General features: G+C 49.7%; 2 protein-coding genes across 2 annotated transcripts; one reads left to right on the plus strand and one right to left on the minus strand.

Moving 5' to 3' along the window:
* Window positions 1–521: 521 nt before the first annotated feature.
* Window positions 522–2,109, plus strand: ASPRV1 (aspartic peptidase retroviral like 1). The gene has a single exon (XM_036874106.1). The coding sequence runs from the start codon at window positions 734–736 to the stop codon at window positions 1,511–1,513; it is 780 nt and encodes a 259-aa protein (XP_036730001.1). The 5' UTR covers window positions 522–733; the 3' UTR covers window positions 1,514–2,109.
* An 8,548-nt stretch (window positions 2,110–10,657) lies between these two features.
* LOC118906155 (STARD3 N-terminal-like protein) lies at window positions 10,658–12,379 on the minus strand. Its single transcript, XM_036873524.1, is given in 3 exon segments — window positions 10,658–11,654; window positions 11,656–11,767; window positions 12,312–12,379. Coding segments are annotated over 2 exon segments (708 nt in total). The 5' UTR covers window positions 11,725–11,767; window positions 12,312–12,379; the 3' UTR covers window positions 10,658–11,015.
* Between the last annotated feature and the right edge of the window lie 6,686 nt (window positions 12,380–19,065).

Below are 19,065 nucleotides of genomic sequence, written 5' to 3' on the forward strand. Positions count from 1 at the left end.
ATTCTTGATTCTGAGACTCTCTTCCATCTCCCTCTCCAGAGAATCTTACGGGATTCTCTACTTGGTTCAGAACGCATGAGAAACACCTAGCCCTCGCCACAAGGAGCAGAAGCGCGTAAATGTAAGCTCCTTTCCCTTAACCACTCAAAGGGGTCACTCGAGGTTGATGCAAAGGGGGCTTCTCCAGTCTAGAAGCTGATGGGCCTCTGATCCCTGCCTACCCCTTGCTTCTCCAGCTGATGACAAACACCTGGATATCGTAACCTCCTCCTTGTCCTCATCTGTTATTCTGGGACATAGGCTGGGGAGGGTACCTGAGTAGGCCCCCTCTGACCCAGGCTTGCCTTTCTTGCAATGTGGGTGGCAGGTGCCCGACCCGATGATGAATGCAGGAGGGTGAGGTACTGATCCTGCTCGATGGACAGGATGCTGGCAGGAGGGTAGGAGGAGCTGGGCGGAGCTTCCAGAACAAAGGCAAATGGGGAGCCCTGGGGGCCCAGGCTAGGCATCAAAAAGGCTCTGCAGAGTGAGCACGCTACAGCAGCTGTCCGTCTCTGCGCCCAGCGGTCGGTCAGACAACCCTCACCTGGTCCCTTCTGCCTGCCCATGGCGAATACCGAGCAACACTTTGCTTAGAGAGGCCTTGTTCTCCAGCGTGATTGCACCAACGCTGCTCTGTGGCTTTCTCTACCTGGTGTGGGTTGCTGCTGCAGTTCCAGAGGAAAGCAGAGGGATGGCCGGGAGTGGAGCCAGGAGCCGGGAGGGCCGCCGGGAGCATGCCTTTGTCCTGGAGCCTTTTGATGGAGCCAATGTGGCCCCGCACCTCTGGCTATACCGCTTTGAGGTCATCAGTGACCTCAACCATTGGGACCACGCCACCAAGCTGAGGTTCCTGAAAGAGTCCCTCAGGGGAGACGCCCTGGAGGTCTACAGTGGACTCGGTCCTGAGGACCAGGGGGAATATGGGGCTGTGAAAGAGACCCTCCTGAAGACCTTTGGGGGACCCGGGGCGGCCCACAGCTACCAGCCCAAGGAGATCCTCTTTGCCAACAGCATGGGTAAGGGCTACTACCTCAAGGGGAAAATTGGCCAAGTGCCCGTGAGTTTCCTGGTGGACTCTGGGGCCCAGGTCTCCGTGGTCCACCCGAGCTTGTGGGAGGAGGTCACCGATGGAGACCTGGATACCCTGCGACCCTTTGAGAATGTGGTGAAAGTGGCCAACGGGGCTGAATTGAAGATCCTGGGTGTCTGGGATACAGTGGTGTCCCTGGGCAAGCTGAAGCTGAAGGTAGCTTTCCTAGTGGCCGACGCAAGTGCGGAAGACGCCATCATTGGGACTGACATGCTCCAGGACCACAATGCCGTCCTGGACTTCGAGCATCACACGTGCACACTGAAAGGGAAGAAGTTCCGCCTTCTGCCTGTAGGAGGGTCCCTGGAAGACGAGTTCGACCTGGAGCTCATAGAGGAGGAGCCCTACTCAGAGGAGGGGCGGCAGCAGCTCTCCTATTGAGAAGCCCCCTTTGCCTCACCCCCCCAGATATTGGCGGGAGGACCCACCACGGTGGAGGGGAAGGGCACGTATCCTCAGGGGGTCACTTGGCTTGGCCAGCCCGCTTAAACCAACCCTCGCCCTCCTGCTCCTCCTCCCTCTGCAGGGGCCTTAATCTGCCCCTGATGGGGGAGGCTTCCATTGGAAAAGGAACAGGTGAGGGAGAGCAGGCTGGCTTTCTTCAGGGGTGGGGCGGGTCCTCGTGGTTGTCAAGCTGCTGTTGGTGGCAAAGACTCGGAGGCTAGAAGAAGGTTCCAAGAAGGCTAGAAATGATTATCTTTGGGAGAGGACTGGGGGACGCCTTCAGGTTCCCTGAGATGTGGCTCAATCACCTTTGGGCCCAGGTGGCCTGTCTCGGCTGGGCTGGGTCCTGGCTGCAGGGTCCTTACAAGCAAGACCCAGCCCTCATGGTGTGGGTCACAGCTGCCCTGGGATTCTTCACTGTTGGGTCTTCCCACCTGCACAATGTGTGTTTCCTTCTGCTATTTGCTTCGAAACCCATTGAGCCTTGTGCCAATAATTCATTACTTCAAAAACCAATAAAGGTTGACTCATGGGAAAACCATGTAATGTGCTGATTGGGGATGAATGGAATGGATGTGAGAGGGTGGGGAAAACAGGGAGTGAATGGAGAAGAGAAGGAAGGTTCAAGTATTTATGGAGGGTCTCGCTTGGAGATAGATAGAAGAGAATACATATACAGTGACGATATATCTTGGATTTTCCAAGACAGCCTCAATTTCAAATATCTTGACTTATTCCCTCCATAATTCTTGTCATTTCTAATCTAATCATGATTCCTCTAATCATTACAAACTACAATATTTTAGTATCCAAATCGCCTCTTATAGCCAAGAGTGACCCTAAAGTTGTGGTCTTGATTGGGGGTTGGAAAATTATGGTTATTGTAAACAACTGAGAAAGTATCTGCCTGCGAAATAGGTCCTTACAGCCGCCTGGGATCCAGGACTTGGAGGCAGAAAGCAAGGCTGGGGGCCAGGTGTTAATCTGCATGGGGCACCCAAGGGCATCTGGAGGGTAGAGGGGGCGGGGCAGCGGGAGGACATTCCAGATCCAGAAAATGGGGTCATCCCTCTTAAGGGCCTACCTCATATTTGATTCCAAGTTCCTCCCCCTCTCTCTAGAACTCAGCAAGGCTGGGAATCTGAAGACTCCCTGGTCCGAAGGGAGACGAAGGGTGCAAAGCTTCAAGACCTTTTGATGGGAGGCAGGAAGGGCACCTTCCCTTCATGAGGGTGGAATGAGCTTCTCCTGGGAGTTTCCACCTGGACATCCCTGAGGGAGAGAGAAACAGCCTGAGTAGGAACCAGAGGTGGGGACGAGCCTTCTTCTAAGAAGCCTCTGGGGACTTGACCTTGAACCTATCTGAGCCGAGAGTGGCTGCTTGTCCCTCGGATTCCAGCTATGATTCTCCTGGGAACGGAGGCAACGCTCAGCCCCTAATCCCTTTGATTACTGAAGCCCCTTCCCTGGGCAGCCCAACATCTTAACGGGAATTAGCTCCATCAGCCCCAGGGCACGTGGGGCCACAGGCATTCCTGGATCAGGAGGAAGTCTTTCCCCAGGAATGCGAGGACTGGAGAAGGGGCGGCCCAGCCAGAGGCCTCGGCTTGCAGGGGAGAAGGAGAAGTGGAGAAGGGGGTGGTCTCGTGGCATCCAGGTCCCCCATCCCCCTTCTCAAATTTGGTTTTCAACCCCTAACAAATGCAGCTTCTCTCCTAAGGCCAAACCCTCCCCCCAGGGGACAACGTAGGTGGCACCTCCCTGTGACCTGGCTAGGTCCTTCAGATCCTAGCCTCCTGCTGGGCTGAAGGAGGGAGGGGAAAGAGTGGGTGGGAGGTGGACAGGGGAACGGGGTGCCAGGCCAGAATTTCAGGGCAACACCCAAGTTGTCCCCTCCCTGCAATTCCCCACGCAGACAGGGTGCCGAGCCCTGTCCTGGGTGAACAGGAACAGGGTGACCTGTGTCCCAGCCACAGAGACCCTCCCTGCCCTGCTCTGAGTGAAGAGAGTGTCTGACCACCAGGCTCTCAGCCAGCTCTCTCTCCTGGAGTTAAGTGAGCGCCTGGGGTGAGCCCAGCCAGACTGACACGTCATGGCACAGGCCCCCAGGGAAGAAGGTACTAAGTGGCGGTTCTTACCTGGAGACCGGAGTGAGACAAGACAGGTGCTGCGTGTGTGTGTCGGGGGGCGGTTCCCAACTCAACTGTGTGCAGGGAACCCGAGGTGCAGGATGGGGACGCTGCTCTCCTGGGAGCAGAGTGTCAAGGGGGACGGGGAGGCTGGCGAGCAGCCAGGTAAAGTGGGCTTTGGCCACAAGTCACAGAGGGCTGGACCCCTGGGTGGGGAGTTCGCACCTGACTCGCACACAAGTGTTTGAACAGTGAAGGAGCAGGAAGATTCACCTGGCTTCTGGGTATAGGATAGAGTAAGGCAGCAGCAAAGAAGGCAGCTTGGAAGCCATGGCAGTATTCAGACTGAGGGTCTGAACTTGAGATGACAGATAGGAGGAGACAGATGCTGGCAATGACGTGAAGGTCTAATCCTGCTGCCCATTAGAATCACCTGGGAAGATCAATTAAAGATGCCTCTTCTGGTGGTCCTGAAGTGCAGCCAGGCTCGAGATCACCTGGTCTTAATCCCAGCTGTATCCACCCCCTTGTGACCCAAAGTGTGATCCCTGGACCAGCAGAGAGGCAGCGACAGCATGACCTGGGAACTTGTTAGAAATGCAGGATCTCATCCCCACCCAGACATGCAGCAGGACCTGTACTGAACAAAATCTCCAGGTGATTCTTACTCACACAAATGTTTGAAAATCCCTGGCCTAGAACATTCTGATACCTCTAGTTAAGGGGCAACTCATGGTCCCCACCAGACATACTCTTTAATAATGACCACCTTACACTAAATGACTACTAATTCCGCCAACTGTGCTAGATAATTCTTCATGCTTTTATCCAGCAAACATTTATTTTATTTTTAAGCTTTTGTTTTGCTGTAACTCCAGACTTACTGAAAAACTGCAAGAGTAGTACAAAGAATTTCCATATATGGTTCACCTACTTTCTCCAAATATTAACATTTTACCAATTAACTTTATCATTCTCTCTCACATTCTCCGTATCTAGATGTATATGAACCGTTTGAAAATTGCAAATATGATATACATGTACCTCTAAATACTTTAGTGTTTATTGCCTAATAAACAAGGAATTCTCTTATATAACCACAACACAAGGATCAAAATCAGGAAATTAACATTGACAAAATATTACTATTATCTAATCTACAGACCTTATTACGTCTTCCCGATTATACCAATAATGACCTTTATAGTGAAAGAAAACAATTGTTTTCTGACCCAGGATCCCATTCAGCCACGTAGCATTTAGTGGTCATGTCTCTTTAGCAACCTCTAATCTGAACAAGTCCTCAGTCTGTCTGTGTCTTTCATAACCTTGACATTTATGAAGAGGCCTGGTCAGTTATTTTGTAGAATGAGAATCTACATTTGGGTGACTCTGATATTTTCTCAGGATTAGATTCAGGTTATGTGTTTTGGGCAGGAATACCCAAAAGTGATATTGTGTCCTTCTCAGTGGATCATATCAGGAGGCATGGGATACCTATTTGTTCCATTACTGGTGGTGTTAACTTTAATTAGTTGGTCAAAGTGGTGTCTGCCAGGTTTCCCCCTGTAAACTGCATGTATTTTCCTGGTATAATTTTTTTATTAATTAATTAATTAATTTATTTTTGGCTGTGTTGGGTCTTCGTTGCCAAGCACTGGCTTTTTCTAGTTGCGGCGAGCAGGGGCTGCTCTTCGTTGCGGTACATGGGCTTCTCACTGCAATGGCTTCTCTTGTTGCGGAGCTTGGGATCTAGGCGTGCGGGCGTCAGTAGTTGTGGTGTACAGGCTTCAGTAGTTGTGGCACACGGGCTTCAGTTATTTGTGGCATGTGGGCTCAGTAGTTGTGGCTTGCAGGCTCTAGAGCGCAGGCTCAGTAGTTGTGGCGCACGGGCTTAGTTGCTCGGCGGCATGTGAGACCTTCCTGGACCAGGGCTCGAACCCGTGTCCCTTGCGTTGACAGGCAGATTCTTAACTAGTGCGCCACCAGGGAAGTCCCCTTCCCTGTGTAATAAATGAGTGTCTTCTGGGTTGATGCTCTGAGACTATATAAGTAGCCTTTCTCATCAGTCACCCACTAGATCTGTTGATGATCCTTGCATGCCCATGGTGATTTTGTAATTCTACCCTTCTACATTTGTTAGCTGGCACTCAACTCTAAAGAAGAGTTTTCCCTTCCTGTTTATTATTTATTTATATAATTGTAGACTCACAGACTCTTGTTTTATTCAGTGAGTTATACTCTGTTACTATCATTATTTATTTTGATGCTCAAATTGTTTTAAATTTGGCCTTGGGAAACCCTTCAAACTGGTTTCTGTCTTCTTGGGACATGTCCCCACCATCATCTGAACCCTTCTTTATTTTCTGTCACAAGATGTTCTAGGTTCATCTTGTACCTTCCCTGTACCACCCCTGAAATTGGCCATTTCTCCAAGGAGCCCTGGTTCCTTTTGGTGGAGTCTGGTATTTAGAAACCAGGATCTGGGGGTTGGGTGTGCTTATTACTACTAGGGTGTCATTACTCCTAGATCCTCTCAGTGGTCAGAAAAAAATATAGTACATCTATGTATGTTTCTGTATCTATCTGTATACATACTCTCTCCATATATATTTATATTTCTATATATTTAACATATGAGTTCATACTGAATCTCCAATTCCAACGCAGCATCACAGGGTTTATTCTAATCTTCCCCCTTTCCATATTTGCAACTTCTTTCTCCAATGAGAAACCTGACTCCCGGTTACTTATTTGCTCTACCCTCAATACCCAGAAAGTCTTTTCAGCATTGCTAACTCATAGCCTATGAAAAACCAACCCAGAAGCAACCAGTTATTAATCACCTACCCAGTGCCAGGTGTGGGTGGGCCTTGGCAGCAAATAAACTTTCATAAACTATGAAATCAGACTGCAGTTATCATAAGGAGAGCTAAGGCTCCCAGGTATGCTTAGGTGCCAGTCTATGGCTATTACTTTACCTTGAGGACACAGTGTGTCCATCAGGAGGGCAGCTGGAGTCAGAGACCAAAGGCCACAAGTCCGTCTCTTGTGGCATGCTGAGGGAGTGGCCAGCCTCAACGTCCCGGACAGGTGACCTGGCCTGCCCACCTGGTCCTCAGCCCCCGAGGAGACACTGAGGCAGCTGTCAGAGCTGATGCCGCCACAAGTTCCAGTCCCATCCGGCACTGTCCTGGCCAGGGCCCACTGTTGCCAAGCAGCCCTGCGTAATGAATGTGGCTTCCTTGGCTGGGCCACAAAGAGGATGAACCCTGGTCCGGCCACTCTAGCCACCCACTCCACCCAGCTGTTGTTTCTCACTGTGGGCTCATAAATCGGTTCTCAAGTTCTGACTGCTCAGATTCTGTGGGCCAGCCTCCCCCAAGCCTGGATGGGGGTGAATTCTCCACCTGTCGCCTGTGGGGCTCGCCTGGGGCTGGCCTTGCCCTGCCCCTTCTCTCTGAGCTCCCGTTAGAGCGTCTTCCAGTCCTGGGAAGTGTGTGAAGTGAGCCCTGCCCTCTAGGGGTTTACAGTCTGAAGAGGGAGGCCGCCAGGCAAAGGAACCCCGGATCTTACAGTGGCCCGGTGTCGTGTCCCCTCCTCACTCCCATCTGTGCAGGGGCAGAGGGAGGGTCACGTGGTGGGGCTGAGGGCCAGGAAGTGTTCCACAGAGGAGGTCTTTAAGCTGAGTCTCAAAAGACAAATGGTTGCTTCCCAAGAGGATGCAGTGCAGAGGGAGAAATGTGAAGGGCGGGAGGGAGGCAAGCCGGGCTGGTGCCGGCTAACGGGGTGACTGGGGCAGGGGAGACGGAGGGCCAGGTGGGAGGGGCCTGCACGGCCTTGGAGGAAACTCCAGAAGGCCAGGGATAGCCAACGCCGGATTTCTTCACCTCTAAGAGGCAATCAGTTCAAAAGTGCATTATAAATGTAATACTTTTTGGAGAAAGAAAAAAATCAACCCTGTTAGCATTAATGTATGCACCAACGGTATATCCTGACTTAAAAAGCAGTAAAACGTGTTTGTGGCGGATTGTGGGGGGGGAGGGGTGGCTGTGGGTCCTTAAGTAGAGAAAACACGTGACTTCATCTCAAGTACCAACTCAGATCCATGCAGCTGCCTGATGGGAGGTGCTGCACAGTATCCTGGGACTGTGTTCAGACACGGCCAGGGAGGTGCCGTGATCGATTAGTGCTGTCTGCCCTGGGAGCAAGTGTGGAGAATAAGCACCTGCCTCCTCTGCTGTGTGCAACCAGGGGCTCTTCAACCTTAGGTAATGGGAAGGCAGGGAGGTGACACGATGACATCTGTATTTGTAACACACCTGAGCCTCTCCACAAACTCAGAGATGTGTGAGAAATGTCATTAAAAAAGGTTTTTTTTTTTCCAAAATTAAAGCTATTTATGTCTAACTCTGAGCCCCCATTCAGCCAGGCTCCTAAGACAGTCACTCTCAGTCATTTTGGGTGCATTTCCTGCTCTGGATTGGGGAAAGGTCCCAGGATCTTATGTGGCACTGAAGCATGGAGGGGAGGGGAGGCTGCGAGTCATAGATGCCCATGTCTCCGTCCACACGATCCCTCTAGGCCACGTGACTGTGCTGCCGTCTGTGCCACGCACGGTCGTACAAGGGGCCTGGGGTCCTGCCTTCCTAGGGACACCAGGCAGCCGCTCCCTGTGAAGTCTTATCACTTCTCAGGATGAGGCTGCTGAGTGGTGTGTGGTGTCTCTCCTCTCCAGGACTGGCTACTGTCTGGCCCCTGTCCGGTGAGATGTGTCCTCTTCATCTCCTCTCACTCACCCTGAGGCCGCCCCACACCTCCCGTCCTGGGCCCTCCAACGAACATGTCATCCTCGTGGGTTTGGGCAGGTACAGAAGACGGGAGGGGAAAGTATCTTCCGTCTTACAGGCAACACTGGCTTTTGGCCCAGGGACGTAAGAGAGCCCTAAAAGCCCCGGCTACTTGACTGAGACGGAAGAATCAGGAGCAAAAGCACACGTTGGTATTTTCCTGTTCCACAGCCCACAGATAGGGCGCAGGGAATAAGACAGGGTCAAGGGAGGTTGTGTGGTGGGGATTTCGTGCTGCTCGGGTGCTGTCTGACCAGGCTAAGCAGGCTCAGGAGGGAAGGGGGTCGATTCCCAAGGTAACAAGGAGGAGGAACCAGCAGGACTTGGGGACCTCAGTTATGGGGTGTGAGAGAGGGACAAGCCTAAGGCAGCAGTTCTCAGCTGGGGGCAGTTTTGCCACCAGGGCACATTTGGCAATGTCTGAAGACCAGTTCGGCTGTTACAACTTTGGGGGGGGTGGGGAGGTTGCTAATGGCATCCTCCAGGGACGCTGGAAAGCATCCTACAGTGCACGTGACACCTCCCACCCCACTCCCAGCACAGAATTCCCCAGCCCCAAATGTCAGCAGTGCCGGGACTGAGGGCCTGGGCCTGACGTGACTCACCGGTGCTGATGTGGCCATTTCTTCCTAAATTTCACGAAACCCCTGCAATGTAGGTTTTATCCCCATTTAACCGATGGGGAAGTTGAAATTGGGAAAAATTAGTCTGCCCAGCGTTGCTCTAATGGTAAGTGATTGAACTGAGGTTGTTGTTGAAGCCTGCCTGACTTGAGAGTGTTCAATTCAGTCCACCGGAGCGGTTTGGACAAACAAAGATTTGGCTAAAATGAGTTTAGGTTGTTTGCATTTATTATAAATAGAACAAGGCAAAGTGGGTGAAAATGAATTTGAATAGCTGAAATGACCAACAAAGAGGTCTTCATTAACTAAACAAGTGTATAAGGTATTTGCAAAACTCATGAACATGTTAACTGTGGTTGGAAACATTCATTGTTTTTATCACATTTTTTTATGAAAAGAAATTCACAAAAATCATCAAACAAGTAGAGGAGAAATATTGGCTGAAAATAAATTAGGAGGGGAAAAAAACCCCTAAAACCTTACCAAAATTCCATAACCATTTTTTGATTGTTGCTTATTATTGCTTGATGATTTTTTCATTGTTTAAATTCCTTTTAGTGTTTTTTTTTTTCTTTCCTTTACAAAAGCAGTAGTGCTCATTATAGGAAAACCAGAAAATTAGGTCAATCCAAAAAAATATAAAGAAACGTCATGAAGAACCCTGCACCCACTCACCCTCCCTAGGTCAAATGTGGCATATTTTTCCAGACCTTTCTCTATAGACATTCATATGGATGTATTTTCCTTCATTCTTTCTCTTTCACTCTCTTTTCCTTTTCAAAAAGGAAATCCTCGTTTTTCCTTTTTAGCAAAAATAGGATTATGCGGTAATTTCTGTTTTGTAAATTCCCATACTGTATTTGGCCAATTCCCTATTTTTGGAGACTCAGATTATTTCCAGCATTTCCCTGTTACAAACTGCACAACACAGTAATGAAAAGGAACGTACTGCGACCACACGACACACACAAACCTCACAGCCATACTGTTGAGTGAAAGAAGCCAGACACAGACGTGTACGGTGTGATTCCATTTATAAAATACTCTAAAACCAACAAGTAAAACTAAACTACAGTGGGTACAGATGTCTCCTCAGGAGGCAAAATTATAAAGACAAGAAAGAATGTGATTAGGGCAGAAGCGGGGTTGCCCTGTCCCTTTGGGTTATGAGAGTTCTGTGTCAGGAAGGGCATTTAGGGGCGCCTGGGAGCTAGCAGCGTCCTGGTTCTTGACTGGGTGGTGTTTATAATAATTTACTATGCAGCACATTTATGTTTTATGTACTTCTATCTGTATGAGTGACATTTCACAATAAATTTTTCTTCCATTTGGATATGTTGGATTTTATTACCTTTTAAAATTGTACAAATAGTGCATGTGCATGAGTTAAAAAAACACAAGGGAAATGCAGGGAGTTAAAAAAGAAAGACAGAAGGAATCCGAGACATGAAACAAAAAAATTCCATTCTGCAAGTCAAAATAAAAAGATATTTTGCATACTAAAAAAGTGTTATTCCAATATATTAAGAAGTCCTTTGATCAGGAACACAGCACAAGACTTTCTGCAACTATTCATTGACAGATCAGACTCAGTCTCACTGAATACAGGATGGATCATGACATTATCTTACCAGCCACAGGCAGGTGACTAAATGTATGTGGAGATGGTACCATGTCTGTGAGGTATTACAATCAATAAATTCTTTATTAGCCGTTCAGTAGCGTCAGCAGTGGATGTCACCATTTCAACCTTCAATAGGGAGACCCCCAGTTCCGGTCCTTTTCTTCCCTCTGGTGACTTTCAGTGAAGGTTTTTCACATTTAACAGAAGTCTCACTCATAGTTCTAAAAGTGGTTTTTCACTGTCCTGCTTTTCCTCAGCTTCGTTTTCAGATCTTGCTTCGGATCCAGGAGGAGAATAAAACTGACCATCAGAAAGACCACCAGGTATCAGTGCTGCCCTCTCCGGGGCACCCTGAACTCTCAGGAGTCTGTTTTCTTCTTCTGCCTCTTGAGGTAACACCTTGAAATCCAGGAACCACGTCTCGATCCAGGTAAGGATGGAGGAAATGATGGGCAGCACGTAGCCGAAAGCCCCTTGACAGAAAAGCTTTGAGAGGATCACTTTTGCTAGTAAAAGGGCACTGGTCACTGCTGTCGTCAACGCTATGGCCCACCAATGGTGCAGTCTGCACACGGCATATGCAAGTATTAACACTTTAGATCGAAAAACTGCCAAAAACAATATATCAAAATAAGAAGAGTAGTAGTCATACTGCACCACCTCTTTCTCTAACGTGTTCTCAATACCTCCATTCACATTTAACTCTATGACCCACAGTAACGTTACAAATAAGAGGTCAAAGGTGACAAACAAACAGAAAGTCCTCCTGACGTCAGATATGCCTTTCTTTTCCCTTCCTTCATAGGACTCAATCCTGGCCATGAGTTGAGTGGGGTTGATGGAATGGACGTCTGCGCAGGGAAGCGTGCGAGCTCTGACTCCCCATGAGAACGTTCTCCATGTCTTCTGGCAGGGGGTTCATCCTGCAGGAGGGTTAAAGGAGCCTCTCTCCAGCTCCACCATCCCTAGAGAGAAGAGATCTCATCAGGTGGTTCCGGGCTGGCCGCCCTAGGCTGCACAATAACTTTTTTTAAATGAACAGAATTAAAAGAAATAGCTAAAATATTTACTAGAAATTTAAAGCAGAGAGTAAAACTATTCTGAAATTTAAGCAAAATACTTGAAAAGGCACAAAAGGATGCACTCCACTTGCGTGCTACATCAAAATTCCAATGTTTGAAAAGTAAGGTGGAGTATATTTTTTTAGACCAAATTGTCCTTCGGGCTGAATTGTTTTCCTCTCACCTTGTTCTCAACCAAATTGTTTTCTTTCAGATTTTGGCTTTTGTTTTTGACCAAGTCATCTGGATTATTCTAAAGCTCAGGCATTTTCCGTGACCCTCATTATGCTGCCTTCACACAACTCTGATGGTGATGAAGTCCTTAATGTGCAGTAGAAGCCTCACTCCCTGTGTCTCACCATCTGTCCTTGGGGCATATGACATTGGAGACTACTGTCTGCCTCAGCTCTGAGCCAGAAGTTCGTCTCTTGTTCATTTACTCACTCACCCATCCATCCGTCCATCCGTGCTTCTATCCTTCCATCCATCAATGTGGGTCACTGAGCGCCTACTGCATGCCAGACACTGGCCTTGGTGCTGGGGCAGAGCCGCAATGGAGAGTTCAGCCTCTGCTCTTGCACAGCTGCATTTGAATACCAAACAGACAAAAAGACGATTTGTCCTGTGGTGATAAAGAGAAATGGAGCAGGGTGAGGGGGATAGTGGATTGAAGTGATGGGGGATGTGCAATTTTATGCTGAGGGGGTCAGGGAGGCCTCGTGGATAAGGTGATGTTTGCGCAGAGACCTGAGTGAAGGGAGGTGGCCGGGATAGCATTCCAGGCAGGAGTAGCGAGTGCAGAGGCCCAGCCCACAAGCCAGGGCGGGTGGAGCAGAGTGAGTGAGGGGTAGGGAGGTAGGACCTGAGCTCGGGCAGGGTGGCCAGGGCCAGATCAGGTGGGGACCCGCCACTGATGAGACATAGACGTGCTGCTGAGCTGGATGGAGATCCACAGGAGGGTTTGGGCCAGCGAGGAAGGCTGAGATCTGATGTCTCTTTTAAAAGGGTCATGGATGGGGGTTTGGGGAGAGCCTGGGGTGGGGTGAGGGCAGCAGAGCCAGGGAGGAAGCTTTGCTGGGCCCAGTGCTGTCTGGAGCCCTGAGCCCCCATCCCGGGGCCCCTCCTTGCTCTGCTTTGCCCTACGGGCCTCTTCATGTAACCTAGGGTCTTTGCTCTGTGGTGGCCCCTTCACTCTGGATACTTGGCATCGAACCTGCCTGGCGACAGCCCCTCTGTGACAGGTGCATTCATGGCCGAGTACAGGAGTCTGTACTCTCTCTTAAAATGCATCTGTCCAAGGCGCCCCTCACTTCATCCAAGAACATTTGGATCCTGATTCTGTCAGGCGGTCTGGGTGCCAACTTGCTACCTGGGGTCATCCCAGATGCAGAGAACATGCCAGCCACACCTGACTCCAAGTTCCCGGGGTCCTGTTGAATGGGTCAGGGCTAAGGATAGTGTTCCATTCACGCCACCTGTCGCTGTCTTGCTGGTCAACCCACGTCCACTCATTTAACCTTGGTGTGGCCACGAGTAATTTGTTAACAAAATACTGAAATTTGGAAGTGATTTACTTTTTAAAAATATGCGCTAGAGCAGATTCCACGCTAGTCCTGTAAGAACGTTATTCTCATTTACTTTCAATCCAAGGAACTTTCTTGAGTTAGGAAGAAAGGGCGGTGTTCCTTCTGCTTCTGACAGGTGACTCACACCCATGTCGACTCTGCCACTGCCTCTGTGGAAACCCCCGGAAGAGGAGCCCCAGTTCCTCTAGACAAGGTGCGGTTACCTTCTGCCCTGAGGCAGCTCCCTTCTATACTTTGGCAAGTTTATTTCCGCTACTTAAAGGAAAACACACTCACCTTCCCTCTCCTCACTCTTGACCCTCATAACCTCACTCTTGCTTAGTCAACCTCACTTCCCCCCGCTTGCAAAAGAAAAGACCGGAACGTTTGTCATTATACACAGGCAGTGCTCTTATATGTCCATCCTCCTTGTTCTCTACAAGAGTGGACCTGAAATGACTTCCAAAATTACATACATTGAAATAGGATTTTTTTTTTTTGGCCGTGTGGCTTGCAGGATCTCAGTTCCCCGACCAGAGATTGAACCTGGGCCACAGCAACAAAAGCCCGGAATCCTTATCACTCGGCCACCGGGGAGCTCCCTAAATAGGAAATTTTAAAAATAAAAATCAAGGTCAGAGAAAAGACTAGGGGGAATTTAGGGCACCGATCTACAAATCACAGGGTCTCACATAATTTCTAAAGGTGAGGTGTGCATTTGGCTCTGAGCTTCCTGGCAGCCAGAGCAAGAAGAGAAAGATGATCAGTTTCATGATTCACCATTTCCCTGAGGAAACACACACCCTTTCTTCAGGGAAAGCAATGAGATTCTTGCACTGAGTTCTGAGAGTTTGTTTTGCCCAACATTAAAGGATCTAAGTATGGTGAAGAGAGAGCAATGTCACCCAGGTCCTCCTGCCCTGATCATCTGTTTCCATTGATGCCTCTTCTAGGCCCCATGCTGTTCCGTGCCCTGTGCTAGTCTGCACCTGACCGGCAACTACTTTGACCCAAGCTTTTAACTCCAAAGTTGCAGAGAATGTCACCATCTCTGTAGTTGCTCAGAGTTCACACTTGAAGTGTGGCGTCTTCCTTGATTGTCTGGCTAGAGCGCTAGCTACCTTTGGTCTGAATTGGCTGTTAGAAAGATACATGCAAATGCTGGGACTTGAGGATCCTGCACTCTTTTGATGAGTTCCTTGAAGGTGTAGGCATTTTAGCAAGGCCCTCTCTCAGAGCCACCCCTGCACTGCCTGCTTTCTCTTTGAGAGCTACCCTGCAGGGCTGAGGGGCTTAGGGCTAGATCTGCCCTTCTGAGTAGCAGCAAGGTAAGGGACCACCCGGAAAACGGCCCTCCTCCACCCTGTCACCTTCAGTCCCTGAGTCATCCTTTCTCTGCTCCTCCTTTCAGTTTAACCACTTCCTGCCCACAATGTGTTGTCTAAATAGCACAGTCAGAATGACATATCTGAACACTTCCCTACCCTCTCATGTAATTTTCCCTTCCAGGCTGATTTCTTTCTGAAGTCAGAATTTTGTTTCCTGAAAATCTAAGTTACGTTCCCAACACTCCTGCAGCTTCTCTCCTTGCTAGTGAAATAACCATAATTGCTCACAGGCATTAAATGTTTCCTGGCCGTCAGGCACTGGGCTTTCCATACTTCATCTCCCTTAATTCTCCCAAAGAGACTCAGGAAGTAAATACTCTTATTATCCTCACTTTACAGACCCGGGAAAATAGAGCCCATGACACTTGCCCCAGGTCACCCAGAGAGGAAAGGCTGGAGTTGGCTTTGGCCTGTGGCTCCATCCCACCAGAGTGTGTGTGCTTGACCGTCACCCAGGACCCCCTTCTGGGGTATCTAAGGGACACAGCGCTCCCCCTAAGGATCTCTCCTTCCACTTGGCCAGCCCACTCGTCTTTGTTGATCAGAATTAGCTCCAGCGCTTCATGAAAACATCATCTCCTACCTTCTGTGCGCTGCGAATATCAGCAAGGCCAGGCAGGAGTCGGTCAGACGTTCCGTTTGTAACTAAATGAACTTTCCAGCAGATGGATGTTGGGTCTCTCATCCCACTGGCCCCTGTGCAGGGCTGGGGACTGCCTCCAGGTGTGACCCAGCCTGGCATCTGGGTGGCCAACAGGGTTGGCTGGGCTGGTGTGTTTCTCCCTTTTCTCTGTCCCCTCGGCCCTCCAGGTGTCTTCTCTCCCGGGTCACGGTTTCCCTGAAGGTAGACAGATCCCCGACACAGAGCTCCCTGCCTTGACTGTCCTCGATCATCTCTGCCCCCGGGTGAGACCAAGGGCATCCTATAAAAGGCGCCCCCTCCTCCCCCAGAGCCTCAGTGAACCTCTCCAGCCCCCGAGTCCCTCGGCCACCAGCTCTGTCGTGGCTTTGGGGCCATACCCTTTGCTCCTGCGCTGGCTCTTGCCTCAGCTGCCCACTAAATCCTGAGCCTGTCTTCACCAGAGACACTGCCTTCGCTCACAAGGAGGGAGGCTCCCAGAAGCTCCAGCCAGGCGGAGCCTGCCCTCCTGTCTGCCTGAAAGGGGCTCCCCTTCTCTCTCCCAACCTGCGGCTTCCTTTGCCTCTGGGCAACCTATTCACTCCTAATCAGGAGCCCCACATCCACCTCATGTGGGCTCCACGTGGACTCCCCAAGAGTCCCACATGGGACAGAGGGGGAGCAGAGCTGACTTGACACCCAGCCAGTGCCAAGCCCTGAACAGTGCTTCCCATGGGCCCCTTGACCCCTGAAAGCTGAGTGTCCCAAACTGATGGGAAGGAAGGCCTAGTGGGCAATGGGAACAGGGGCTGCTATTCCAGAGTCTCTGGGCAGGGAGCCTCGGTGTGTCCCTCCTTGTCTAGGTCACAGTGACATCTAAGCGGTGGACAAAGCGGCACTCGGTGACAGGGACTCGGAGGCTAAGTAGGAGGTGTATTTAGTAAATACCGGTTGAATCAATAGAGTGATGTCACGGGGTCTTCAGCCCAAATAACGTGGTAGCGGAAGAACGCCTTCAACTCCTCTACAGGTCGCGCTCCCCCAGGAGCAGTCTGGGTTGCTGCCACAGGGCCTGCGTCAGGGTCAGGAGTGGCTGGGTCACGGCAGGCTCAGAGGGGAGCTGGGATCCGGCGGTGGGTGGGAGGTGGGAGGGAAATGACTTAGGAATGACAATCCACAATTGTCTTGTGCCTTCCGCGTTTCTGCCCCACTAACTGGAACCGAAGGCCCCTCCGTGGAAAATAGGTAGCTGCATTCAAAGCCTTAAAAAAGGTGCTCTGCATGGAAAATAGATTAGAATCGGACACAGCTGCAATTTGCAAAAATGGAGGCAAGGGAGTGTGGGGCTCTGGAGTCAGAGCTCACCGGCTTCGTGGACTTGAGGCAAGATGCCTCGGCTCTCTCTCTCTGCTTCCTCACCTGTGACATGGGCACGATGAGGGCCTCAACCCCAGGGCCGTGAGAGTTCCCCAGGGCACGGAGCAGAGCACTCAGCACTCAGCACGTGGGAGCTGACCGTGATTAAGACATGGGTCCGAACAGCATTACAAAGGGCACTTTTCATCAGGCTACTGTGAACCAACCAAGTCAGGAAACCTTGGAAATAAGATTTGTCCTCTTGCAGGGGAGGCTATCTTTATGTGAGAGCTGTCTTCATAGTTACCTGTGGTTCAGAGTCTCCTCTCCTCGGCCACAGTAAACAGGGATCCTGAGGCTGGGGCAGGACGTAGCTTTCTTCCATGTTGCTGGCAATTTAGTCTTTGGTGGGTTCAAATTGGAGCCTGACCACAGAGATGGGTTCTAGAATCACATGTCCTAGGAGGGTCCAGATGTGTCCCTCCTTTTTGGAGAAAGCAGAAGAGCTAGGCTACTTTCCCCAAGCAGAAATACCAGAAGGATCCTTTTTTTCATAAGACCCTCAGGCCATCATAGCTTACTTCTAGGGCATCATAAAGACCCTTCAAAAATTTTAGATGGTTTTTACAATAAGAAGTCACTGGTCAAGAAAGAGAAAGACACCTCTTTCCTCTGAACGAGCGCTCGGCTGAGGGAATGCGCTTCAGGATGGTGCGCTCGACTCAGAAAACTTGCCTGGCCGAGGACTTGAACGCCAGTCAGCTGCGCTAGAAAGGCAGCTCCAGAGGGCAGGGTTTTGTGTGTTTTGTTCATTGGTTTGTCTTCAGCTCTAAGATAGAGAGACTAGGCACTCAATCCCTATTTGTCAAATGAATGAATAAATGTGAATTAACCAAGGGGTTGATATGTAAAAAAACGAATCTCCGAAATCAGGTGACTCTTCTCCTCTCAGTAACTTGTGCAACACAGGAGGTCCTTCCCCGTGTGGTGTCTCCACACCACCCATCACACACCACGGGCTCCCAGCCACGCCCCAGTCCCAGGAGCTCTCCCTTCCCCATCACCTGCCTCGTTGCACTGGCTGTTCTCTTTCCCTGCAAGGCTTCTTTCCATCCAACACCCACTCTTTCTCCAGGGCCCAACTCGAATGCCACCACCTCTGATTTCTCACCGCCCGTCCCTGTAAGACTTTATTCCACCACCGACTATATTGCGTCAAACTGTGAGTGCATCTCCCTCTTTTCCACCAGACCACGGGCTGCCGGAAAGACGGGGCAGTCTCGTTTGCTGTGCGGCCCCGAACGCAGCCTGCGTGGTCAGACCGGTCGCAGGGAAGCCTATGGAAAGCTAGGTTTTCTGGGATGTTAAGAGAGCGAGCGCATGAGCAGGAGAAATGGGAGGAGAGCAGCTGGGAAGCGCTTCAACCAGAGCCACACAATCAAAGCTCCCATCACAGAATCCAAGGGCTGAAAACTTTTGGCCAGCAAATTTTCCATGAAATTAAAAGGAAAAAGAAACCTGATTAACTCAGTTCTGTAAGTAAAAACCATGAAAGGCTAAACTGGGATACAAAACATCCGGAAGACCAAAATTTCTTTAATAATGAAATAATTTATTATTTGTTAACAGTTGAACAATACAGAAGTTTACATATACACAGCAAAGATTCTCTGAAACATGAGTAGTTCTCAAAATGCACGTACTAACTGTAGTAAAAAGCACCATTCTCTATGTCTTGACACAGGATTTACATTGGCATCGTATTTACATAAAGAAATAAACATCTGGAAACAGAATTTCATACTCTCTCATCTGCTGCTCCCTGTTTAGGCTGTGTTCACCGTTAGGAAGATGGCCCCCAACGCTGATGGTTCACAGCAACATTCCCAGAGCACCAATTCTAAGGACAAGGGGTCAAGGCAAGCTTGGTTCTCTGGTAAAAGCTAAAATGAAGAAAGCCCTCTCAATCCTCCACACCCCCCAGACAGAATAAGAAATCAAAATTTAAAATCTGGGTAAATCTTTGAATCTAGTGCTTTACTAATTCTCATTTTATGATTTTGAGAGAAGACAAAGATATTCAACTTCTTCGGCCATTCGATAGCTGACTCTAACAGTGCCAGGCAGTTATTTCTTCTTTCAGAAGAACACAGGGTAAGAAAATCATCCATGTAATAAATATTAATGAAAAAATCATGATAAATCACATATCATACCCCCCAGCCCCGGCCTCATCCCCAGGTATTTTTGAAAGCAAAACATCCCCCAGTCTAC

Source organism: Balaenoptera musculus, chromosome 13 (genome assembly GCF_009873245.2).
Source record: "Balaenoptera musculus isolate JJ_BM4_2016_0621 chromosome 13, mBalMus1.pri.v3, whole genome shotgun sequence".
NCBI classification, from domain to species: domain Eukaryota; kingdom Metazoa; phylum Chordata; class Mammalia; order Artiodactyla; family Balaenopteridae; genus Balaenoptera; species Balaenoptera musculus.